General features: G+C 38.6%; 4 protein-coding genes across 8 annotated transcripts; 2 read left to right on the top strand and 2 right to left on the bottom strand.

Annotated features, from left to right (window-relative positions):
* The first annotated feature begins 447 nt into the window (after positions 1 to 447).
* Positions 448 to 4,846, top strand: LOC127370270 (kynurenine--oxoglutarate transaminase 1-like). Its single transcript, XM_051412197.1, is given in 14 exon segments — positions 448 to 514; positions 596 to 654; positions 1,850 to 1,862; positions 1,864 to 1,998; positions 2,178 to 2,327; positions 2,446 to 2,532; positions 2,624 to 2,749; positions 2,933 to 3,053; positions 3,322 to 3,398; positions 3,482 to 3,571; positions 3,842 to 4,028; positions 4,206 to 4,282; positions 4,378 to 4,464; positions 4,566 to 4,846. Coding segments are annotated over 13 exon segments (1,257 nt in total). The 5' UTR covers positions 448 to 514; positions 596 to 601; the 3' UTR covers positions 4,620 to 4,846.
* A 568-nt stretch (positions 4,847 to 5,414) lies between these two features.
* spout1 (SPOUT domain containing methyltransferase 1) lies at positions 5,415 to 9,677 on the top strand. Its single transcript, XM_051411944.1, has 12 exons — positions 5,415 to 5,486; positions 5,570 to 5,609; positions 6,224 to 6,337; positions 6,422 to 6,581; positions 6,679 to 6,768; positions 6,854 to 6,903; positions 7,565 to 7,695; positions 8,067 to 8,139; positions 8,253 to 8,351; positions 8,460 to 8,562; positions 9,046 to 9,193; positions 9,354 to 9,677. The coding sequence occupies exons 1-12, from the start codon at positions 5,439 to 5,441 to the stop codon at positions 9,438 to 9,440; spliced, it is 1,143 nt and encodes a 380-aa protein (XP_051267904.1). The 5' UTR covers positions 5,415 to 5,438; the 3' UTR covers positions 9,441 to 9,677.
* A 10-nt stretch (positions 9,678 to 9,687) lies between these two features.
* On the bottom strand, positions 9,688 to 18,359 carry st6galnac6 (ST6 (alpha-N-acetyl-neuraminyl-2,3-beta-galactosyl-1,3)-N-acetylgalactosaminide alpha-2,6-sialyltransferase 6). Of its 2 annotated transcripts, XM_051411945.1 has the most exons (6): positions 18,243 to 18,359; positions 17,732 to 17,810; positions 16,758 to 16,952; positions 12,915 to 13,327; positions 12,705 to 12,812; positions 9,688 to 12,304 (listed from the first exon to the last, which is right to left on the bottom strand). In XM_051411945.1, exons 2-6 carry the CDS (start codon positions 17,753 to 17,755, stop codon positions 12,118 to 12,120), a joined length of 927 nt encoding a protein of 308 aa, XP_051267905.1. In that variant the 5' UTR covers positions 17,756 to 17,810; positions 18,243 to 18,359; the 3' UTR covers positions 9,688 to 12,117. The 2 variants fall into 2 exon arrangements, with proteins under 2 accessions (XP_051267905.1, XP_051267906.1); XM_051411946.1 differs by lacking the exons at positions 16,758 to 16,952; positions 17,732 to 17,810; positions 18,243 to 18,359 and adding an exon at positions 15,701 to 16,021.
* Positions 18,360 to 18,892: 533 nt separating this feature from the next.
* On the bottom strand, positions 18,893 to 24,749 carry st6galnac4 (ST6 (alpha-N-acetyl-neuraminyl-2,3-beta-galactosyl-1,3)-N-acetylgalactosaminide alpha-2,6-sialyltransferase 4). Of its 4 annotated transcripts, none has more exons than XM_051411948.1 (7): positions 24,634 to 24,749; positions 23,891 to 23,990; positions 23,601 to 23,807; positions 23,355 to 23,501; positions 22,189 to 22,598; positions 21,141 to 21,248; positions 18,893 to 21,035 (listed from the first exon to the last, which is right to left on the bottom strand). In XM_051411948.1, exons 3-7 carry the CDS (start codon positions 23,610 to 23,612, stop codon positions 20,849 to 20,851), a joined length of 864 nt encoding a protein of 287 aa, XP_051267908.1. In that variant the 5' UTR covers positions 23,613 to 23,807; positions 23,891 to 23,990; positions 24,634 to 24,749; the 3' UTR covers positions 18,893 to 20,848. The 4 variants fall into 4 exon arrangements, with proteins under 4 accessions (XP_051267908.1, XP_051267909.1, XP_051267907.1 ...); XM_051411949.1 differs by having other exon boundaries at positions 23,601 to 23,789; XM_051411947.1 differs by having other exon boundaries at positions 23,601 to 23,725.
* Position 24,750: the final 1 nt, after the last annotated feature.

The raw sequence follows: 24,750 nt of genomic DNA, 5'->3' as shown, positions 1-24,750 counted from the left end.
ACATATTTAATATGAGCGTTGGTGACCAACCTGAACTGGGAGTTTGTTCTAAGCATTCCTGTTGTCAGCACACTGCTGACAACAGGAATGCGTTTTAATGGTGTCTGTGAAGAAATTTAAGAGAAAAATTATCTATGTAGAAATGAAAACAAAAAGGGTAGAGACGTTGAAGTAAATTCACCAACAAAAGAAGCCATTTTCCATGAACAATCGGAGCAGAAACACCATAAAATCTTGCACAATTAAGAAAGCTGTAAAGGCTGTAAATGAGTATATTATTAGTTTTAACATTCTTACTGTTTCTTGCAGACTGCATCGTTACCTGACCCTGATATTATTTAGATGTCATGACTCTGCATTTCATTCAATAAAGAATTATTAAAAGGAAACCAAAATGTCAGCATATAAAGGTACAAAGGGTTGAAAGGTCAGGGGAGGGAAGGAGGGGTGGAGGCGACTGAAGGTTGTGGTAAATTTGACTCTCTGTCTGAGTTCAATTAGAAGCCATTAACAGGTGGGTGCAGCCGCTGTACGGAAGAGACAATCATATAATAATTGAGGCTTTTGGCGAACTTTAACTGTGCTTTTATTTCAGATAATCATGTCAGGACGGCTTCATGCACGCAGGACAGACCGTGTCGTTAAAAACGTTTGGTAAGTGGTAATGACACAGGTGGACCTTTGACACCTGAGCTACGCCTGAGTTTATGGGCTATTAACTATACAGACAACAGGTTAGTTCAGTCAGCTTGTAAGCAAACAGTTTTTAATCATTCAGAGCGATAGAACAATGCATAGGGAACCCTGAAGTAAAACCCTGAGTTGAGCCTGTCAGGAAGCTGTACTTCCTCAGCTTTAAATCCACCCATCTTCTTGATCATATGTCCTAAAATATCTTCTTACAGCAACATGATCCCTTGACTTTCTGTTATTTTATTGCTTTATTCATTGATTTACTCTCATTGAATGAAAACCCAACTTTTACACTTAAATGCAGCATTAATAATTGTGCGACAAAATAGAGAAAAAATACGACAGCAGGTTTCATATAATCTACAACTAATCAGATAGTTGGACGTGTTTCATGTTTATACTCTTTGAACATATTACAAAGAGTTTTTAACTGGTTATGAAACAGTCTCAGTTTAATACGGATGCCTCTGTGTGACCTACATAAACAAATAAGACTCTCAGTGAGAAGATTGGTTGTTTCTATATATTTGTATTACATGGAACTGGGTCAGATTTGGTTGGATTTCCCTTGAAATCAATAAACCTATGGAGTAGAAACACTACCACTTTTGTCCACAGAGGCTCCCAGAATCAACAAATAATTAAAGTCCCATCTTGCAGCTTTAACTGCATTTCATAACTTTTTACTGTATTATGCTCTAAAATATTACAACTGTGGATTCAGGAAAGTAGGTCTTAAATGATCATCCTATAAAAACAACAAATTTCTGTCGATTAACAAACCAAATCTGTTACTTTCAGATGAAAGCATACGTGGAAATAAGTGGGTTTCTTTTCACAGTTACTGTTTTAATCCCTCCAGTATGTAAACATCATTGATATTTGGGTATTTTAGTTGATGAACGCTCTCAATGACAGTCCTATAAGCATTTATTCTAAAGCATTTCTTATCGTCATTTACTATTTATTTATGATTGATTGATTATATAGATTTGATGAAATGGCAGGAGCACATGTGCCTCAAAAGGCCTTACATGATCTTTTACATACTATATTGTTATTTAGAATATGTTCATACTTCCTATACGCCTCTATTAACATTTACAGATAATTGTGATGTCATTGCAACGCTTGACAAGCAGTTTTGTACCAACAGGGTTGAATTCACACAACTTGGCAGCAGACTACAAAGCAGTGAACCTCGGACAAGGATTTCCTGACTTTTCCCCTCCAAAGTTTGTCCAGGAGGCTTTCTGTAAAGCTGTGAATGGAGGGCCCCTAATGCATCAGTATACCCGAGCTTTTGTAAGTGGAAATACACACTTTATCTTTCTATGAATGTCAGAGAAGTGCTAAGAGAAACCATGCTGCTTTTTCCTGGGAATTTCCCAAATCCTGAGGTTCCAGTTTAGTTATTTTCAACAAATAGATGCAGAACAAATAGTGAGAGACGGCTTATGTTTTCATGTAATTTCATTCCTCAGGGCCACCCGCCTCTTGTAAAAAGTCTGGCTAAATTCTTCAGTAGGATTGTGGGACATGAGATCGATCCATTTGAAGACATCCTGGTCACAGTTGGAGCTTATCAGGCTCTCTTCTGTGCATTTCAAGCTCTGGTTGATGAAGGGGATGAGGTACAAACATTTCTTGCAAAATGTAAACAAATTATGGATGGGGATTTCTCCTAATTTCTCCTAATATTACTAACAAGTATAAGCTAAGAGATCAAGAAAACCAAAATGTGTCTTTCAGGTTATAATTGTTGAACCGTTCTTTGACTGCTACCAGCCAATGGTGAAGATGGCTGGAGGAAAGGCAGTGTATGTACCTCTGAGGCCGGTGAGTGGTTTACTCAAGAGTTATAAAGAGACTGTTGCAAGCTTTTCTCACCTTCCCATCAGCCTTCAAGGATTTATTTTGTTACTTACAGAAAGCTGAGGGCAAGGGCGTCCTGTCAAGTGGAGACTGGGTTCTTTCTGCAGAGGAGCTGGCTAGTAAATTCACTCCACGCACAAAAGCCATTGTTATCAACACTCCCAACAACCCATTAGGCAAAGTAAGACATTAATAGACTATAGTGTCTCTTTAAAAGCCAACTGGTTGATGGACTGCTGAGAGAAGGTTTGATGTGCTCAGAGATTTTGCAGAAAGGTTGAGAAAATTATTTGTTGAACTGTTAAACTTCACATTTTCTTCTTTTACTGGATATAATGTGTCTTGGACTTCATGTCTCCTACAGGTTTACAAGGCCGAAGAGCTCCAAATGATCGCTGATCTGTGCATCAAACATGATGTGCTGTGCATCAGCGATGAGGTGTACGAGTGGCTGACTTATGATGGAGTCAAGCATGTAAAGATAGGTGTGTTGGAGTAATTCTTATAAAAGATTGAGAGTTGGTAGTTCTCTGAAGAATTTACCGACACAATGGTGCTTTGATCTGACAGTGTGACTATCAACAGATTCTTCTACTTCCTTCTACCATAAAAATCAATACCCCCTAACCCAAACTTAATACATTGATTACTCCATCTAAAACATTCATCTCCCACTGATGAGATACAGACAGAGCTCATCAGATTGTATAAAGCTGCATTATTAATATATTCATTGTATTAATATATTGACAGCCAGTCTTCCTGGGATGTGGGAACGAACCATCACTGTTGGCAGCGGTGGAAAGACCTTTAGTGCTACTGGCTGGAAGGTAATGCACAGACTGTCTCAGTATTCAAGTCGTGTGTTCGTCTTAACTGCACGTTGTTATGATCACATGTTCTTTCTTTTCAGGTTGGCTGGGCCATCAGCTCTGGGCATATCATGAAACACATGAAAGCCATGCATCAGATGTCTGTGTTTGATTGTGCAACAGCTGCTCAGGTAAACACACCAGTAATTTGCTTGTGAACCATATTTTTGCAATAAAACATTACTTCATAAGATTTGATCAGAACAGGCTTAAAATGAAAAATCTGCTTCTGCTGCTTCTACTTTTAATCTTGATTCTTAAAATCAAAGTATCGTCCTGCTGATTTGTGTCAGAAATTTTGTCTTTTATGAAGTTCTTCTACATGTGCCTCCAAAAATGATCTTCGGAGTTCTGAGTTATATCAATCTTTTGGACTTTTCATCCATTCCTGCCTTCATAAGGAGGCAGTGGCTCAGGGATTTGAGAGGGAATATGAGCTGTTTGGGACTCCAGAGAGCTACTTCCAGCAGCTGCCTGCGATGCTGAATCACAAGAGGAAGAAGCTAGCTTCATGTCTGGAGAGTGTGGGTTTGCAGCCCATCATGCCAGAGGGAGGATATTTTATGATCACAGACATCTCCTCTGTCAGTGAGTGTCACTAATATGGAGATATGAAAGGCTACAGTATAATAAAACATAATATTATTATCTGTAAGTGCAAACACTTATGTGTATATATACACATATACATATGTATTAATAATAAAGACATTATGTTTATTAGCGTACATAGTGTATCTATGACTAACTTTTATTTTTTGACAGAGGTGGACTTCAGTGACCAGAGCACTGAGGATGAACCCTATGACTTCAAATTTGTTAAATGGCTAATTAAAGAGAAGGTAAAAATTTAATAAGTTGTGAAAATGTTATTGAAGATGGGAAGAAATGACTCTGATGTATTAAGATTATCCTGTTTTGGGTTTGTTTTCTGCAGGGTTTAGCAACAATCCCCGTCTCCGCATTCTACAGTTCAGAGCACAGCAAGGAGTTCGACAAATACGTCCGATTCTGCTTTGTCAAAGTAAAGAAAATGCAATTTATTCAGATTAATTTAATCTTAATTAAATTCAATTATTTTATTTTGTGTCAGTCTCACTCAAACTCACTGTTTTTGTCTAAAAGGAGGACTCCACTCTGGATGCAGCTGAGGACATCTTAAGAAGAATCAGTCAGTAAAATATAACACAATGTGTAGCATGCAGTCATCCATTACCTGTCTGGTGAGATTTTAACAGGATAGTTAAACCTCATGCTGTACTGGTGAAAACACTCAGGCATTTGTGTAATCATTTTTATTTTAAGCAGAAAACTGTACATAAAATACTATTCAATATTTTATTCCTCAGACATATTTGTCATGTATCCAAGTATTCAAAATGTTTAATAAACCTTTTAAAAATCCACATGTTCAGTTTTTGTTATTACCTTATTGGCACAGTGTCTCATTAAGGAATGTGAATGTTGAATGAGTGTTTTGTTGTCCATATAAAGAGCGGAACACTTTGTCTCTCATTCATTGAATAGTTTCAGCACAAAATGAATAAATAAAGAAAACAATGATTTTCTTGCAATAGTGAATAAATCCCACTATACCAACCTGATCAAAAATTAGAGTAAGAAAGGTTTGTAGTGTTGATATTTGATTCAGAATCAAGCAAAAGCGCCCCTTGCTTGTTTTTATTTTTTATTTTTGGGGATTCTTTGGCATGTTTTTATTGTATACAATAATAATTCACAAAAAAGACAGAAGTCACATTTTTAATATATCGCCTCCTAGTGGAAATTGTAGTTTCCTATACATAATGTAGGTAAAGAACGATAAACACTATTTATAGGCCAATACCTCTATAAAGTCACAATTGTGTGTTAATAAATCACAGCACTTCAATTAATAACATACTCGGCTTTTTATCAGCGAATACCGACAGACTTTTATTTTGAAACGCAGATCGCAACCCGGAAGTAAATAAACCTCACGTGTTGGTGTGTGTAGAAATGTCTACCGACGTTGCAGTGAAAAGACCCAAAATGATGTCCTCTCAGGTATTATAACACAAGTGTGTAGCATAACGGTGACACTGTGGGTTTCTTTATATCACACACAATGTGTTTGTTTGTTTTTACAGCCTGAGGAGAAAGTGGACTGGAAGAAAAGGAAAGGAGAAAGTGAGTAATGAGCTAACTAATGCTACATGTAGCTGACTGCTTCCAGCTCAGTTTGAGTTGATAAGTTACTGTTCTGTCTTTTATTCGCTTTAATGCTCAGTTAAAGTGTCTTTGGTCGACAGTGAGTGTGTGCATAGTGTTTGTTTTACATTGTTTTATTGTGACATCTCAGTATTTCATTCACAGCATTGATGTTGAATTTATGGTCGTTTAATGTTATATTCATAAACTGAGCTGAACTTTATTTAGTGAGTTAATTAAATAATACATATGATATTATTTAGGGCTTAGACAAGTGGTTCCCAACCTGGGTGTCAGAAGCCCCCCCCAATGGGATCCGTAGATAAGTGAGTCACAAGATGATTAAAGAATTAAGAGAAAAAAAATATATTTTTTTTAAATGTTTTTTTTTTTTTTTTACACCTTTTTTATTAACTTTTAGCACTTAAAACCCAAAGATATTCAGTTTACTATCACATAAGTAAAAGAAAAAGGGGCAAACCCTCACAACCGACTCGTTGTTTCAGCTCTTCAAATCTGATTTGAGGTCATTCTGTGTACACACAGTATATTTAATTTTCTTACAAATGTTATTGATTCTTCCTCAATAACAGTAAAGGAGACTCAGAAGAAAAGAAAAGAGGCCAAGCTCATCAAAGAGTTGGAAAAGCAGAAGCAACATGAGGCTGCAGAGAGAGCAAAACTTGAACAAAGCCATGACAAAAAAGGTAACCTTACTGCATGGATTGCTCTCAGCCATCATACCTGTTAATAGAGTGCTGTAATGTGTGCTCTGTACATGTTTCTCTTAGGTCGGGCTTACACGGTGAGCGTGGCCCTGCCAGGTTCTGTCCTGGACAACGCTCAGTCCACTGAACTTCGTACATACCTGGCCGGTCAGATCGCCCGAGCCTGTGTCGTGTTCTGTGTTGATGAGATCGTTGTGTTTGATGAACAAGGGGAAGATGTCAAGTAAGTTTAATTGAAGAGGCACAGTTTATTGGGAAACACTCCCTAAACCATTACAAAGCTAATAGAGACTATTTTGTTTTATTTTTTTGTTGCTCAGGAGCGTTGAAGGAGAATTTAAAGGTGTTGGAAAGAAAGGACATGCTTGTATTCAGCTTGCCAGAATACTCCAGTACCTGGAGTGTCCCCAGTAAGTAGGAACGTATTGTAATCGGATCACCACCAGTATCAGCACATTTATCAGACTGTTTGTACAAGCTTTTCTTCTCCACCAGGTACCTGCGCAAGTGGTTTTTCCCAAAGCATCAAGATTTACAGTATGCAGGTAATTGTCTAGATTTCCTTTTCATACGTTCAGTAGCAGCTGGGGTTTTAAAAGTCTGACACCGACAAAACTGAGACGAAATGATGCTGAATTAGCTATTAGGAGCTCCTGTATGTAATGTAATGTCACTGGATTACTTTGTTACTGAAGACCAACCTTTTTAAGCAGATTTATGGATGTTTATTAGCAAATGGATTATCGGAAATTATGCTATCCTTGTTTGTTTAGTTTAAGTCGCACTGAATCTTAAAATATGTTTATTATGTACGTATGTTGAGATTTATGTGAGTTGAGACTGAGAGAATACAAGCATTAAGGATTTTTAAGTATCTTCATTTCCTCTGTTTTCTGACAAGATGTATGTAAATTCAGCCATCTTCACTACCGTTGGAGTAAAAGAGCAAAAACCACACCACTTTTAAATGTTACATCATCTCATCTGTAATGTTTTCAAACACTAGTAACAAAAGCAACCTGTTTTTTTGTGTTTCCTCCTACACGAGTCATAAAAGACTATTGTTGCTGTAGTGAATCAGTATATAAATAGTTATCTGAATACTATATCTAGGTAGAGATTAGGTATAAACAGACCTTTAAATGAAGGCAAAAGAAGACACATTTTCACTTACTTAAGTCACTTGTCTTTTTTATTTCCTACCAGGATTGCTGAACCCTTTAGACAGCCCTCACCACATGAGGATGGATGATGAATCAGACTATCGGGAAGGAATAGTCCTCGACAGGCCGACCAAACAAGGACAAGGCTCATTAGTCAACTGTGGAATGAGAAAAGTGAGCATGTCTTAATAGAGGTTACTGTCATCATATTGTGGACACTGATCAAATATATTGTTGTCATTTAAAGGAATACAGACTGTAGGGCTGCAACTAACAATTGTTCTCAGATTAATCTACCAGCTATTTCTCTAAATTAATTGATTATAAAATGCCAGGAAACGGTTAAAATTGTCTTGTTTTGTGCAACCAACTGTCCAAAACCCAAATATATTCAGTTTACTATCACAGCAGACAAAGTATTTTCAATTCAAGAAGTAAATTCTTGGCATTTGTAATTAAAAATGACCCAAACAATGAATTAATATGAACTGTATCAGATTATTATTCCGTTGATCTGACTGAACTTTGTCCATCTGCTCCCACAGGAGGTTCGGATTGATAAACAGCTGCAGTCTGGACTTCGAGTCACAGTACAGCTCAGGAAGACACAGGCTCAAGGTAATTCAAAAATCACATCTTTTGATTGTTTTATGTATATTTACTCTTTTCTTATTGCGTTCAAGATTCTGCACATCAGTTCAGTGTGTTTGTGTCCATCTGTCCCTCCTCAGAGAACAAACTACATAAAGGTGTGGTGGTGGCTCCTCACGTTCCCCGGACTGAAGGAGGTCTCTACTGGGGTTACAGTGTCCGCCTGGCATCTTGCCTCAGTAGGTTTCCTATGCTCATGATACACTCGTATAACTCAAACATGTGACTCCAGGCTTGGCCCTGCTGTGAGTGCTTTATACTTATTGCTTGTCTGTCTGTTAATGCAGGTGCAGTTTTCACAGAAAGTCCATATGAAGAAGGATACGATGTGACCATTGGCACATCAGAAAGAGGCTGCAACATCGACCAAACCACGCTGTCACCATTCAAGTAGGTTCAGAGCCAGTAAGACGCCTCTTTTTATTAGCCATTCTAGCGGCATGGCAATGTTGGTCTGGCACTTGGTCTTGTCTAAAAGATTTTATTGCCATAAAATTTAGTACAGACATTTATGTCTCCCTCAGGATGAACTGTAATAACTTTGGTTATTCCTTCACCTTTCCTCTTGAGCCACCATCAGGTTCATATTTTCAATTTTCCAATTTTTGTGACCAAGTACCTGCTAAACTAATGACATTCCCATCAGCCTCAGCTGTACTTTGTCTTTAGTGGTATTTAGCAAATATTAGCATGGCAGCAAGGTAAACTAAGCTGATGAACGTTGGTGTGCTGACATGCTGTTGTTAGCATTTAGCTCAAAGCACTGCTGTGCAGCCTCACAGAGCTGCCAGCATCGCTGTACACCCCTAGTGTTACACCATTAATTGTATTTTATCATTTTTAATTTAAACTGGACTTTTCCCCACTTTTTAGGCATCTTTTGGTAGTTTTTGGAGGCCTTCAGGGATTGGAGGCCAGTGTAGATGCTGACCAAAACCTGGATGTGAATGACCCCGGTGCTTTATTTGACCTTTACCTCAACACATGCCCCGGCCAGGGCAGCAGGACAATTCGCACAGAGGTGAGGGAATATTATAGGACACAATTAAGCATTGTGTGGCAAGATAAAATTACTCTTTGTATAAGCAAATGCCTTACAGTCGGTAAGCAACATGAGTTTAACTCGCCTCTTTCTGCTCACCAGCGTGTTCATTTAGTGTTTCCTATTTTCCTTTCAACAGGAGGCCATCTTAGTCTCCATGGCAGGGCTGAGACAGAAGATCACAGCTGCCTTTTCAGACGTGTCCAGTGATTTATTAAAGAGTTAGCAATGGAGCAAGGTGTAAACAAAGTCATGCTGGCAGACGTTTTATCATCTTACTGGCGTTCACTATGAAGTTTAGCATTTCTTACTGTTAAAACAGCTTGTACCTCAAACATCACATCACATCAGTGCATTGTATGCACCTGTTGTTGTTATTTAGTCTTCATTCTGTGTGTCTTTGTTTCTAAACGGCTCAACAAATTGTACATATTTAAATACAAATACTATCCACAGACTGAAACTGACTCGTATTGTATTTTTCAAAGCATATAATTTGTTTTTCGATAAACAGTACAGAGCTTTTCATGAAAAAAACAGTGTTGAGACCAGCACAACATGGACAGACAAATGGCACTGAATTGCTGAGTAAGATTTTTACCAATAAACACCACTCTACTTCAGGGTTTGTGAGCAAGTAGGCCAAACACATGCCTGCATCAAGATAAAATCTGTGATATCTGAAAATTGGAAGATGTTGTAGTACAAGACTACAGGCCTCTCAGATTGTGTTGAGGATGCAATCACTCTCCAGTTGCAATGCATGCTGCGTGCATGTTCCCTTAATATGAGCATTTGTTTCTCCCATATCAAAACAAGAAAGACAGGCACATATTTATTTATATGAGGCCTGCTGTATTATTCTGTATATAAAGGGCTTGATACACACTCAGTTTCCAGATTACTAGGTACACCAAGCAAAAACGATTGCAGTCTGGTGCAGCAGCCCTGCAGTAAATCCTACCTTCAAGGAGGTTTTAATGTTCAGTTGAGGTTGAAACTGTTTTTAAAGAGGTGCTTATTTAACTTTTTGGTCATTTTGGAGCTAGTAGTTTGTGGTGCTGCTGAATTGTATTGACTTTTATTCACAGGTAGTCTTCCCTCACTGATAAAAACTGGATTGACAAAAGTTGAGAAACGGCTATGCCATAAAATTTGAGTTTCAGCTGCTACCTGGTACTCGGTTCACAGTTGCTCAAAACATTTGCATCATAAAAAAGTCAGTACTGTTACACTTTCAGGCTAATATATAAATACATTTAGCAGGCAATTTGATTTAAATAGCACAACAGCTGATGTGGTGCTTGTATTTTCTTCCTATTCATTATTGTGTACATAGTTGTGATAAGAGCCTCTCCTGAAGATGAATATTCTTAAAAAATATGTCTACAGATAAATAAAAAAAGGCAACATAGTTTAAGAAATTGCACCCTTCTCGGCTTCACGCTTCTAACATAAAACTTGCAGTTTAACTTTTAATTTAATCGTGCAGTCCTTAGAGCAACATACTGATATATAACACGACCATGATGCATTGTGTGGACCATCTGAACTTAAGCTGCATGCACTGAAATACCACTAAGGTAAAAAGGTTCCCATGAGGTTCATGAGGCAACAATTTCATGTACGTTGTCCAATTTGCATGAAAACATTAAAATCCACATCTAGTGCAGCAAAAATGTTACAATGAAGTACTGCTACCATCAAATTGAGGGTATATCAACTTGTTTGAGATCACGACAGACTGGAAAAGTGAGTGACTGTGTAAAGTGACAATCTGTGTCTCTGGAATAAACCTGGTGCCACAATTTCTGCAATCTAAATGATTATTATTGACACACAAACAGTTGTGTACTTGTTTGTCTCTGTTGAATCAACACAGATAAAATCCTTTAAACTTTAGCTACCTATGTGTGTCATCCTAATCGTGATCTTTATTATCTTTATTAACATTGTGTGACATTGACATCTGTTCCAGGGTGGAAAATTAGCACCATCCAAATGCTGCTGAAATATGAAAGTAGTTGGTAGATTACAGACACAAAATAATGAGAGTGGGTGGTGAGTTTGAACGTGTATCTGTCAGTGGCTTGTAGATGTTCCCATTTTGTTAATTACGTTCCTTTCCCACCATGCTGTTAACTAGAGCTGGAATCTGAGCCTCAAAACTTGTTTTACTTGCACCAAGTAAGCTGTCATTGTATCCTTACACTGTTACACTGTTAACTTTAATAAATGTTAATAATCAGATATTATCTGATTTTAATTTACAATAAAGCCTATTTTAGACTTTTATTTAGTTGTACAGATGCTTTATGTTAAGATGTTAAATACTAATGCTTTTAAATGCAAATGTATGTTGAAATGTATAGATTCAAGCTAATATACTGGAAAAAGTATGAGTATGGTATCTGTTCAGGAACTGCTTTTGTAAAGTATCAACAGGTACTGCAATGTGGGGCTCCAATGTACTTTGAATCTGTAGATTATATTAGTGATCTAATGTATCTGACTGCAGTTACTGTAGAATAATCTCTGTATAATGGCGAGCTAATAGAATATAGTATTTTGTAGGCCACTTTGTCGCATCTGTAAATGCTTGCTGATATAATCCACCCTCAACATTGGAAACACGAGTGCAGTTTCGATACATATTAATAAAAATTATATAAACATATAAAAATTCACTCCTCTTCGACAGAAAACATTCCCAGACATCTCCTCCAGTAATTTGGTCCAATAATAGTTTTCCAAAAGCTTTTTTCATCCACGTGGCAACTCTTGAAAGTAGCTGTCATTCATCATGTGGCTGTTTAAAGGCTCATTCGATCGGACATTACGCTGAAATCCAGCACTCATTCAGGCCTCTGTGAGATCTCTTTGTGGTTTTCACAAAAGTCTTGTCACCATTTGGGATGAATGAAGGTGATGTTGTACTGTTTTGCCCAGCGTGCAAACACCTGTTTCTCTGTAATAAAGCGATGGTGGTTCCCTCTTCGGCTGCTCTCGTTCTGTATGTATGTTACGCATTCATCAGACCCCCTGGGCTTGTAGTAGTGGTAGGGCATCTTCTTCAATCCAGATTTCTTTCTAGAAAAAGAAACGTGTGAATATTTTTAATTAGTTTAACAACCAGCTTATCTGTAATTTGTGGCAACTGATGGGTTGATAGTGTTTCAAAGAACCAGTGTGTATGATTAAATGGCATTTACCCTTACTTTTCAAGTGCGATGGAGAAACTACGGTAGCCGGGAAAAAAAAAAAACGGATTCTAGAGCAAGTGTTTGGTTTGTCTATTCTGAGCTACTGTATAAACATGGTGGCCTCCATGGACCTGTGACGTATGTAGATAAAAACTGTTCAGGTAATAAAATATGATTCCTATATTCAGGTAATTAAACTCCAATGAAAACATACCTATTAATATTATATTGCATTTCTGCCAATAGATCCTCTTACGTATGTTGATTAGTGCCATGGTTATACTCACCCACAGTGGTTGGGTGGAACCATCCCATATACTTTGATGTTATCACATATCTCAATGGCTATGACCATGGTGAACCAGCCTGTGCTCAACCACGAGTGAGATTGTTGTCTGGAAAAAAACAAATGGGGAGTAGGGAGTAGAGTTTGTAACATTTACCCAATATACTCAATAAAACGTGATTCACTTTACACTAGCTCCCTAAATACTCACCTATCTCGCCCCGTCTCCCTATGAAACAGACTGTCAAATCTGCGCATCTTGTTTGCTGTGATACTGAAACACGACAAGTTGCTGTAGGTCATGCTGACTCTCTGGATCAATCTGTACAAGGTTCCTTTGGCTTCCTTCCCAATCTTGTTTGGGGGTCCCCAGAAGATGATCACAGGGTTGCTGTCTGCCCGGTGTAAGAACTCATTAGGCCTCCGGACCACCCTGAAAACACTGGAGTGAGCCACGACCCTCAGAGAGGTCTGGTTCCCTACATCAGTCTCGTACCCCAACGTGGGGGCGTCGTTCATACGTATCACACACTCCGTACGGTCGATCTCTTCACCTGCTCGAGTACCCAGGACGTGGCTGGAGCTCGTCACCAGCGCACAGTTATGACAGCGTAGGGTCATATTCTGAAAAGAAAAGACGACATGAAACTTTTTAAGCAAAAGGTCCATCATTAGTTACAATTATCCATTTTAGCCACGTTAGTAGTGTGGCTCTAGAGATGGTGATGTCGGTCTGTTGATCACAAATATTACTACTAGGTCCACCATGAGGTTTTTGGTTTTTAGTGACACGTATTGTCAGCTATTGGCTGGATTGCCGTGATATTTGTTGTACACATTAATGTTTCCCTCAGGATGAAATGTAATATCTTTGGTGATACCTTAATGTTTCATCTAGCACCATCATCGTGTCAAAACTAAGTCGCTAGCATGGCTGTTACTCATTGTATACACCCCTGCTGTATATATACTTGTTATAAAATGTTAGTATTATATATTTAGTTTTATTTATATATATATATATATATATATATATATATATATATATAACTGAGTCAATTAGTTGAGTTACCAGAGCTCATGGCAACACTACTGGGAATAATGCGTAGGGTTTAGACAGCTACTTTCAGTGTCAGATTTTTTGTTTACAAGTGTTTAGGCTCATCTAGCACCATCACCGTGGTTACTGCAGTAACAGGCAGAAAGAAAAAAAATGATTTACACACTGAGAAACCGAACAGGAAGGCGCTATCTCCCTCACGTGACAGGAAAAATCAAGAAACTGTTCACTGCAATTCCACACAGTATTAAATGTGTCACATAAGCTGCAGTTCCCTCCTGCTGTGATGTGGAGGTTCATGCTTTTCGCCGTTCATATAAGATATGATAATGAGAACAAAACTGTTCAGAGGGTTGGAATCACCTGTTGTATTGATGTTTTTCTTCTTTCCTTCCATCATGGCTATTTTAACATACGTACTCTAAAAAATAGTTTTGGCTCTCAAAAAAAAAAATCTTCTTCTCAAAAGAAGATTAAATAATTGACTAAAACTTGTATTTAGCTGATGTCCCCACACTGTTGCATGACAGGAGAGAGTAATGCAACCATTCTTTCCCCCAAATACCTGATAAAGAAAATTCACATTAAGGCAGTGCAGACTTGCTAAACAAGTGATATGTGGAAGCCAGTTCTGGCCCGCTCGCTTGATCTGGTCTGTTGTATGCTCCTTGATCTTGTCATATAACAAATGTGTACTCTTGTTGTCTCCTTCCCCCCCTTTGTACATGAGAAATGTGGATTTGGACAAGCTTCTCACTGAGCACCATAAATCTTTTTACAGAGCCACCTCTTATTTTGGTAAGACCGGATCCTGTAGAGAGAGGACTTCCATCTTGTCTGAAAACCGTAGCTACAGCTACATTTACATTTCTATCCTTATTATTTCTATTCTTAGAAATAATCTCTCTTTGCTACTATTACCTGTCCTACCTTTGCTGATAGAGAAGTAAGTGCCATACACAGGTTATATAATTTGTCTGAAGTAGCTGAGCTAAATGTACTGATGAGAGCCTGTCATCTGGCAAAAGGTCAAACTGTGTAACATTTACACATATTACACATATGCTCATGAATGTTTACATGACTTTGGCACACTGTGGGCAAACTCAGGATTCATTACATCCTTGGGGATACCCGATAAACATGGCAAACTGATTGGGGAACAGTTAGATACATGCCAACTACCTTCATCTGTTACTGTTGTTAAATGTGACGTCCAAACCAAATCCAACCCCTGTTTTATGAGGCAATGTTTGGGCCGACCACGCAGCCAAAGCAGCTGCCAGAAGTGGCATTCCTCACCATATAAAACCCTGTCACTCTCCCAATGACGTGGTTCTCTTACAGGAGAATACTGATGTAGAGAAACATAGGTTGTGGATTGACCATGGATGTGTAAATGTATGTAAATCCCACATCCCTGCACCCATCGCTAGCACACATTACATGGCTTGTCACATGTGAGCAAAAAGAGGATGTGTTGCAAAACTACAGACGACAATGACATCTGAAGCTCTACAAATTGACTTTTGTATGCAAAATATGATCGATACGACAATATTCTTGTATGTGTTTAGGTCTTCATACTGGCCTTGAAGCCTGAGCTTGCAAAAATGCTGACATTGTTTCTTTAGCAAAAAGCGTGCTGTAAAGAATGGTTCCAAGTTATTGTATTCCACACACCATCAATTCAAACAGAGGTAGGCATTTCACTGGTCATATGACTGAACTCTATAAATCACATCTACAGGGCTAGCTGAAAGGCAAAATGGAGCCTGAAATTCAAACTAGTCAAGCCGTGTACTGAAACAGGCCCTAAAGACGAGAGAGGACCAATGAGTTTTACCAAGTACCGAGTTTACTCAGTACGATGTAGGAAAATATGTTCTGCTCTAACCTCTGCAGTCCAGCTAATCCACAGACAAGTAAAAACTGACCAAGACAGCAGTGAAGTGCAAAGGTCCTCCCACTCCTCCATGATGCACCAGGAAATCAACAGAATCCCCCTTTATCCCCTGGGTCATACATCCCCAGGAAGGACTTCCTCTCCTGAGAAATAACGCAGGACCCAGAGTCCCAGAAGAAGACGTTGGACACCCACAGTCGTCAGAAGAGTAGAGGAAAAACCGTAGTGGATTATTTCTCACCAACAGAGAAATCCACAAAATACCAAGAGGGGAAGACACCTACTGCAACAAACACTGATAACTGATAATTCCTTAAAACCTACGGACTGTTACACGTGTGGATGGCTTTGCCTGTCACTCCCTGAGGTGCTTGTGTTGCGCCATCCGTCACAAACTAGAAAATTACACTGTGAACAACTTTGATCATGTGATACCAGCCATGTGAATCTTTGCAGGAAATACAAAAACCGTTTGAAAAGGACGTTTCATAATCCTGTCACCACTGGTTTGCTTGGCTGGTTTAGGGAACAGTTAAAGGCACTGAACCCAATGTCAGCATGCTCCAGTTAACTCCACAGCCAACCCTCTGAACTGGTTTCTTCCTGATTTCTTCAACATACCATTCAACTGTGAATTTGTTTTTCAGTCCAGAAAAGTGTGAGTGACCCAAGATCGTTATTAATCCACGACAGTGCTTTCACCTTTTTCAAGTGGTTAGATTGAATAAGTTTAAACTGTGAATTGTTTGGTCCATAGTATGTACAGTTGATATTCCACAATCAAATTCCAATAATGCCAACCCTAGAATAATCTTGTATTTCTATTCTGAAGTTTTAAGCAACTCGTAACGGGGCATTATTGTGCCCTTGAGATTGAAACAGGAGCCTGTTCCTCCGTCTGATTGGACTTAACTAAGCTTTTAAACAGCAGTACCACTTTGTTGGCTCTGAGTTGTGTGCAGTTTGCTGGCATCATGTTGCATTTTCTTTTAAGTGAACAGATTTCCGCTTCCATACTTGCCATATTAACAAATCACATGACATCCAAACTAGTATTAAAATCAGTCCGTGTACAATCTATTAAGTACCTTGTTCCCATTAACTGGCACATAACCTTCTCTCCCAGCCCACTTCTTCAGATCTGTGGTCTTGAGTGCGTGATTTGTAGCCACACGAAATGGAGCATAGACCTCATCGATGACATTGTTGGACCCATACAGGATGAGGAGTGTCATGAGGACGAAGATGGCCGCCAAGATCACCATCCTGTGGCTCTGTTGTCCCTGCAGAGTGAACACGAAAGCTAATTTACACAACCAACTTACTTTATACTTGTACTCTACTATGATTCAGAGAGAATGAATGTATTTTTTTTTACTCCACAACTTTATTTAACAGCTATAGTTGCTAGTAAATTTTGATTTTGCATACAAAACCTATGAGGAGTTTATAAAAGATGGTGCATTATTATGGATTAAACTGTCCAACAGTATATAATCTGCAACTATTTGAGCAACTGATTGATGTAAAATGTATGGTTTCATGATTATTCTGCATTTCCTTGCACTAAAGTATCAATTCATTAGCTTTAACCACTTACTCTTTACACACACATACATATGCACAGTCCTAATGCAAACTTAATGATTATGATTAAATCAAAATACATTTATATTATTATATAAATGTAATATTACACTATCATATTACATTTACTTAAGACGATAAAGAAATCTGATGAAGCAAGATACGAAATGCATAGGCTGCTCCTTTTTTATTAATCTTTAATGTAATTAAACTCTTAAAAATCTTAGTATCTGTGTGCTGGAATACATTTGATAATATTCTATATTCTATATAATGGCCTACTGTCACCTGTGATACCTACTGTACATTTTACAGAGGATACTATAAGATTCTTATATTTAGTAATAATTGTAAACATAATGCCAATGATAAAAGCCTGCGTGGGTTTAACACTATTAGCACTAATAATATTAATGATCATAATGATGATGATGAAGGCCAAGAGGTCTGAGGGGCCACACCCCAGCTGTCTTACCTTGCCACTGAGCTTGAGCCCCATGCTTTCTGATCAGGCTGTGTACCAACACACTGGCCGCGACTGTCTGTCATCATAACTGGGAGGAGACACACACACACACACGCACACGCACACACACACACTGTAGGTTGAAATTCTAAACAAAATTTACAACACGAAATGTACATTTTTCTAGGTTTTAGGTAGAAAATTTTAAATGTCCAGTATCACAGCGACGTCTCAACAATACGTGAAGTATGTAGCCTACAATTGAATTAGATAGCGGGGGTTAATTACAGTGCCTGGCGAGCTCTACCTCGTATTATTACCTAACGCCACATAACGCTGCAGTCACTGCAATCTAATGTCTTATTATTATTATTTTCATTAAATACAAATGCCATCCTGCGCAGCAGCTCGCCTTCCGTTGCTGGAGTCCCACCGTTTACCGAGGACACAACATCCCCGCTGATGTGATTAAAGGTATAAATCTAATGTGAGCTAATAATAACGGGATAATCCGGTTTACCGTTTCATGGCCTATGCGGTCCTGGTGATTTTTTTGAGGTCTCCCTCATCTCTCGTCGTCCCCCATCTTCCTGCAGCACTTGCTGACGTCACCGCTACGTCTCTCACTGCAGCACAGTAATGGTGCTGCCCCCCCCCATCATAATAAACAACAGTGGTAGTTTATTCTTACGCAGAATTTACTGGGTGTTCCCCGGATTCAGGGTTAATTAGTGGACTCTAAAATGAGAGGTTTTTTCCCGGATGGGTGGGGACAGTGTGCTTCCCAAATAATACAAAGCAATAACAGAACAGAGCAGCTGATAAACTGCAGGAAGTTTGTGTAAAACAAGTGATTTGGATCAGATTATATTACATTTTAAGGAACTTTTTATACAATTCTGTCTGTATTATGTATTTTTTAACAATCATACTTAATAGGCTTCTTTTTCTCTCTGATGCTGAGCCATTGTTCTGTTTGCTCTTTGGTTGTTTTAACTGTGTTGGCTGTTTAACAGAGACTGAAGGCTTCCAAACCATCTTGGGAAGACGTCTAACCAGTGAAAACGCGTGTGTAGAGCGTTTACGTGAGTTCACATGTGCAGATACAAATCAAGAGGAACAGTGGTAAAGTCAGTTTGTAAAATCAAACTCACACACAAGCAGACAGTGTTTGACAGCAGGTTGCGGCAACCAGACAATAATACATTTTAATTCAAATGATTCATGTCTGAAATGTACATGACAGCAAAATGATTTGACACAGTAGTTTACTCAGTAGTGCAAATACTATTACGGTCTTTGGAATTAGTCACAAAATAAGCATTATGCAAATGAAAAGGCAGCGCTATGTTTTTTTTTTTTTTTTAAATTGTAAACAGGTAGCAAAATATAAAGGGTAAACCATTACAAAGTAGTTGTCTGAAGACAAGTAATACATTTTGTGTGCACGGTATATCGGGCCTGTTATAAGAATCCTTTTCTTAGCCTTTAACCACAACTTTCTGCAGATTTCTGTCAGAGGGTGACACTCAGTGGTGGAACTGCACCAGTGCAAATATCCCATCAGCCTTTTAAGAAACCTGGTGGGTCTCGATACCCCCTCCCCTCGAACACAGATAACACACATCAACCACAAAGATCTACAGGCTTTGTTTGTATGCTCTCATCATTCACGTGGGCTGTGCATTACTGGACTGCAGCCGGTTGACAGTGGACCCATCTGCAGTTACATTTTAATATTCTCTGCTCTGTGGTTGGTGCAGTATACACATGACACACTGTGCTCCAACACCCATGTTAAACCACGGATGCCACATGTAGCACAACTGCAAACTGAACAATCACTCTTTCGGTTAAATGGCACTCCCAATGGCAATAACTGAACACTGTTCACATTAACACTGGTTAAATGACTACTACTACTACTACTACTACTACTACTACTACAAGCTTTAAAACACTGTAAATGGCTGCAGTCAGGGCAAGTAATCAGCATAAAGCTGCAATATCAAACTTTACAAAAATAACACTAAGTAGTTTATGAAGAAATAAAGTATCAGCCTGAAGCTGCATGACCCAGTTTGTTCATTTGTTGTTGTCTGGTGTAAACTCGAACTGCTGGCTGTAGAGTTGAGGCCCAAAGCCACACCATAGACAGGCAAAAACAACAAAAACACCAGAGGAAAGAAAAAAAAGGATCATCAAATGAAATGTGCCACAAACTAGACTTTGATTTTTAAAATAGACTGTCTATGGTTTACTATGAACATGACTCTGCTTCAAGGCAGACATGTCACAAGAAGAGCGTCATGTTTTGTGGCAAAATACTGACCAACTTACAGGGAGGAGAGCAGGAAAAACAATACTGGAGCTGAAAAGATTCAATTAATCAATTAGTCGCTCCACAGGACATTAATTTGTCATTCTTTACACAAAAACGGCAAAAATGTATTCAGTCATTTAAATACGTCAACTTGAGTTCTGTGAAACAGGGATTTTTGACAATTTGTAGACCAAAGAATTAACTGATTAACTGAGAAAATAAACACCAGATTAATCACAAATAATTGTCAGTTGCAGCCCTAGACAACACACTTTGTGTATCAAAGAGTAAAAGGTGCATATTGTAGCTGCAGGCCAGATAGCAGCATAAAATAAAAACAGAATAAAACAAAGTCAAGGCACAGATACAACGAAATGAAAAATTGTAAGCTTTGGTATAAACTGGTTTAAGTGTCTAGTTTAGTAGCTTAATATTCTTTATCAGTATCTATACTGATATATGGCTATACAATACAGAAGTATTCAGTAATACTGAGGGCGTTACCACTTTCTGGTAATTTTTCATCTTAAGCATAGAAACAAACTATTATTTTATGTTTATGGTTGCAGATAACTGTATCCACTATTCACTAGTATCAAATGGGCTCTTTTTCTTCTTCTTTTTTGAAAAACTGTTGAGTTGGTAAAAAAGTGGAATAAAAGAAGTGCCCACCAGTAAAAATGCCATGTGCTTGATAAAGTTCCTGCTCAGGTAACACTAAAAATCTTCAGCAAAGACGACCAAAAGCCAGCAAAAGTGAATACTACTGTACAGTCGAGGAACATCTTCCTCCGTCTCCTCCTTTAGAGGCTCCATGTCGGATGTTTAAACACCATCTTGTGCCGCGTTGCCCATCTGGCATAGATGGCCTTCTCAGTGATGAAGCGATGACCCCCGCGCTGTGTGTGCTCGTGGACCCTGTACATCCTGCACTCGTCGATTCGGTTCCTCTCGTAGTAATGGTAAGGAACAACACTGTGATTGGCTCGACTGTCAGAGGAAGAGCACGGGAGGAGGTAGAAGGTTATTTACAAAACTTAATGATTAAAAAAAAAGCTTGATTATGATCGTATAGGTCATGAAATTGAGCCTCACCTGCAGTAGTTGTCATCAATCATTCCGTAAACATGGATGCTGTCACACATGTCAATAGCCAGAATCATTGTGAAGAATCCTGTACTGAGAAACGCACCCGTCTTCATTCTGAGTGACAGACACCAAACGTCTGCTGTTATAAACTCTTAAATGACTAAAATAAAAGCCTAAAGCTAGGACCAGTCATTAACTGCACATTACATCATCACTGTCCACATTACTATACAGCACACTCACTGTAAAGGACACTAATATCAGTGATTGACTGTAACTAAGTACATTTACTGAAGTACTGTACATTTATGATACTTTACCCTTCTACTCCACTACCTTATGTGATCACATTTATTCCTTCCTTTCCAGATCATTAATACAAAATAGAAAATGAATATAATATGCAGTATAATGTTGCAAAAAATGCTTGTGGTAATATATTGGTCTCACTGGAAAGTTTATCTAGCAGAGAGTGCTGTGATTTACAATAATGTGGTCAGCAGCAGAGAGAGAGGAGAGGAAGCTCTCAGCAGTGTCAGCTAGAGTGGGTTCACTACGTGTATGTTCAATTATTTAACATGTTAAAGTAGTTTGTGATTCTTATGCACCAATGTACCAAAGCAAATTCCTCCTATGTGAAACATTAGTTGGCAATACACCTGATTCTGATGCTGATTCATATGAAAACTTTTGCATTGGTGCAAAATCAGTGCACAATCCACATAGAAAAGGTATTTTTTCATCCCAGCAGTCAGTAATCGGTACATTTTTTACCATCCAAAATCAGCATAACCCATATTCGTCAAGCTCTAATTTAAATACAATAATATATAAATGATTCTGAAATAGGCCATTCTGCACAATCAGTACTTTTATTACTTCGATCGAGTACTTCTTCCACCAATGTCCAATACATAGTGTGTCACTCATAACTGAAATGTGCAAAGTTTACATTTCAGTGTGTATTTTGTTATTTCCTTTTATTTTAAAGAAAGTTTTGTGACAAACAGTAATAGTGGCTATAAAAAAAGATGAGAGTAATCTCATACTGTACCTGTTTTTTCCAGTTTCATTCTGAAACACACTATCACAGTACTGAATCTTCTCTCTGGTCACAGCGTAGATTCTCACATTTGGATACTTATTTGCTATTTTCAGGAGAGTATTGAAGATACGTCCTTTCCCGTCTTGCCTCATGTTCCTCTCGGGGCCCCAGAACACATACGTGGTGTCTGCTGATTGCTGGAAGTAGTAGAGCTCGTTTTTCACCAATAGGGGAACACTGGTGTGAGACACTACCCGAACACTGGTGCGGTTCCCTACGTCTTTCTCATATCCCCGCGTGGGTGCATTGTTCATCCGGATCACGCATCCGATCTTGTCTATCTCCTCTCCGACGCCAGCGCTGATCATCTGCCCCGAGCTGGAGACCAAGGCACACTGGCTGCAGTGCATGTCCAGGAACTGTTGAGAGAGAAGAGGCCCATATAAGAAGAGTTTTAGGTTTGAATTTCTGTAAGTAAATACAGTAAATTGTCAGATGAACTCTAAATAAAACATTTAACACTATTATTTATATAAAAGTGGATATAGTAGTGCATGTTACAATGTTTAGTCAGTGTTTTCAGATTGGTTAAGTTTGCACACTGCTTGGAGTAGCAGAAGCTGGATGTTTAAACTGTTAATCCAAGACTTTAAACTAACTATTTCAACTGTTTATGCATTTCTTTTAGCCCAGCAAACATGCGGACCAACTGGGAGTTTAGCGTGGGCACTTTCACTATTTTAACACATTACTGAACAAATGATTGATCAACTAATCAATGAATTGAGAATAAACCATTAAGATACAATAATATTAAGATAATATAGTCTTTATTTATCCCACACTGGGGAAATGTGCTTGTTACCGCAGCTGAAGAGACAACACAACACAATAAATAAGAGAAAAAACTCTTATAAAAATAAAAAATACAGTAATATAAATAGAAAATAAGAGTCATATGTACACTCTATACACCTTTTACATACACAGATATGTTTGATTGGAAGATTAATCAATAAGGAAGATATTTTGTTTATTTTCAGCCTTATTCCTGACCAGTATCACAGCAAGATACTAAAACAGCACAATGCCACCATTATAGCTGAACTATGACTTAAACCCCAAACCCTTGTGGGTGCTGTATGTTGTGTGACTCCCAGCCCTGCCCCTCTCACCTGGTCCACCTTGCCCGGGGTGATCCTCATATAACCCCTGAGGCCGGTGCTCCGCACAGCAGGCGACAGGCCGTCCCGTCTGATCACATGTCCGAACCAAAACAACAGAGGAAGGCTCAGGCTAACCAGACAGAGCCAGCGGAGCGTCTGGAAGAAAGGGTGTATATCCATGTGCTGTAACATCCATCTCATATATAAGAGTTCACACACGTTACAATAAAAAAAACACAACACACTCGTTCTTACCAGAGATTTCATGTCAAGGCCTTTGGGAAAGCCCTGCTCCAGAGAGCCAGGCGACAGTCATTTTACCAGCCGCTTAACGTGAGGCAGAGGCGGCGAGAGAGACGAGCCGAGCCACGGACGAGCCCCTGATCAACAGGATTCATATTTATAGATTTTAATGGCTGCCCTCGGTTAATTCTGGCGAGTGCTCTGAAACACACGGACGGACTGCAGCTCCGCTATTATTGTCTCATCTACAGCATGTATTAGTTTAAAAATAAATATGTTCAAATGTTGTACTGTTATCTTACCCGGTGTGTTGACAGAGTAGCCCACTTATGGTTTCTAGGATCCGCACTGTTTCCTACTATCCAGTTTCCGGTCCGACTTTTTCCACAACAAAAGTGTCATCTGAACGATTTGAACACATATAACACAAAATACAGACCGGAAAAGGTGAATGTATAGTTATACAAATAAACATGGCCTTAAATGTTTACATAAAGTGCGTACAATACGCGTGGAAAACTCCTACATAAAAGATATAGGTCAACGCACTTGTTGTACCTCCCATGCTTTTATTCTGAAAGCTAGATGCCACAACCGGAAACAGTTTTATTGTTTTATTGTTGTGAACTTAACCAGAGAATGTCTGCCGCCTTCAGGTGCCACTCGTAAATTGACCTTTCCATTATACAAAGTCGTAGAAATTACTGTACTAAAAAAAAGACCAGTCTTCCTCTCTCTATATATAAAAATGTTATTTACGTGAGTTTACAAAGGCATTAAAAGTATTATAACAGAACTAGACAAAGATGGGTCTGTTAAATACTAAATACAACTAAACACTGGCCAAAATGTAATTTTACGCCCAGGTGCAAAACTACCAAGAAAATAATATAATAAATAATTATTCAGGTCTTATACATGTATCCTAATCTAAATAACTCATCAGATTATAACAAACACAATTTATTTACACGTCTTCCATTTTTTTTTTTAATTTAAATGTTGTCAAAAACATAAAAGCACCACAGAAAACTTTCTGCTTTACCTTTTGATTTTTGCTCCTGCGGGGACGACGCTTTATGATCTACAACCTGATTGGTTCCTGCCCCTCTCACCTTCCATCCGATTGGTCGAGCGGGACTCAACCGCCGGTACTCGTCCC

This window comes from Dicentrarchus labrax, unplaced genomic scaffold (genome assembly GCF_905237075.1).
Source record: "Dicentrarchus labrax unplaced genomic scaffold, dlabrax2021, whole genome shotgun sequence".
Classification (NCBI taxonomy): Eukaryota; Metazoa; Chordata; class Actinopteri; family Moronidae; genus Dicentrarchus; species Dicentrarchus labrax.
This window is presented reverse-complemented; position numbering and strand designations above follow the sequence as displayed.

Coding starts and splice junctions, on each gene's coding strand:
- st6galnac4 (XM_051411948.1), bottom strand. Junction 22,599..23,354: donor CCCCGGGCAAGGTGGACCAG/GTGAGAGGGGCA, acceptor CTCTCTCAACAG/TTCCTGGACATGCACTGCAG. Junction 21,036..21,140: donor ATTGATGACAACTACTGCAG/GTGAGGCTCAAT, acceptor TTCCTCTGACAG/TCGAGCCAATCACAGTGTTG.
- spout1 (XM_051411944.1), top strand. CDS start 5,439: ATGTCTACCGACGTTGCAGTGAAAAGACCCAAAATGATGTCCTCTCAG. Junction 5,610..6,223: donor GAAGAAAAGGAAAGGAGAAA/GTGAGTAATGAG, acceptor CCTCAATAACAG/TAAAGGAGACTCAGAAGAAA. Junction 8,140..8,252: donor CAGGAAGACACAGGCTCAAG/GTAATTCAAAAA, acceptor GTCCCTCCTCAG/AGAACAAACTACATAAAGGT.
- st6galnac6 (XM_051411945.1), bottom strand. CDS start 17,755: ATGGGGCTCAAGCTCAGTGGCAAG. Junction 16,953..17,731: donor GGCTCAAGCTCAGTGGCAAG/GTAAGACAGCTG, acceptor TTCACTCTGCAG/GGACAACAGAGCCACAGGAT. Junction 13,328..16,757: donor TGCCAGTTAATGGGAACAAG/GTACTTAATAGA, acceptor TTTTCTTTTCAG/AATATGACCCTACGCTGTCA.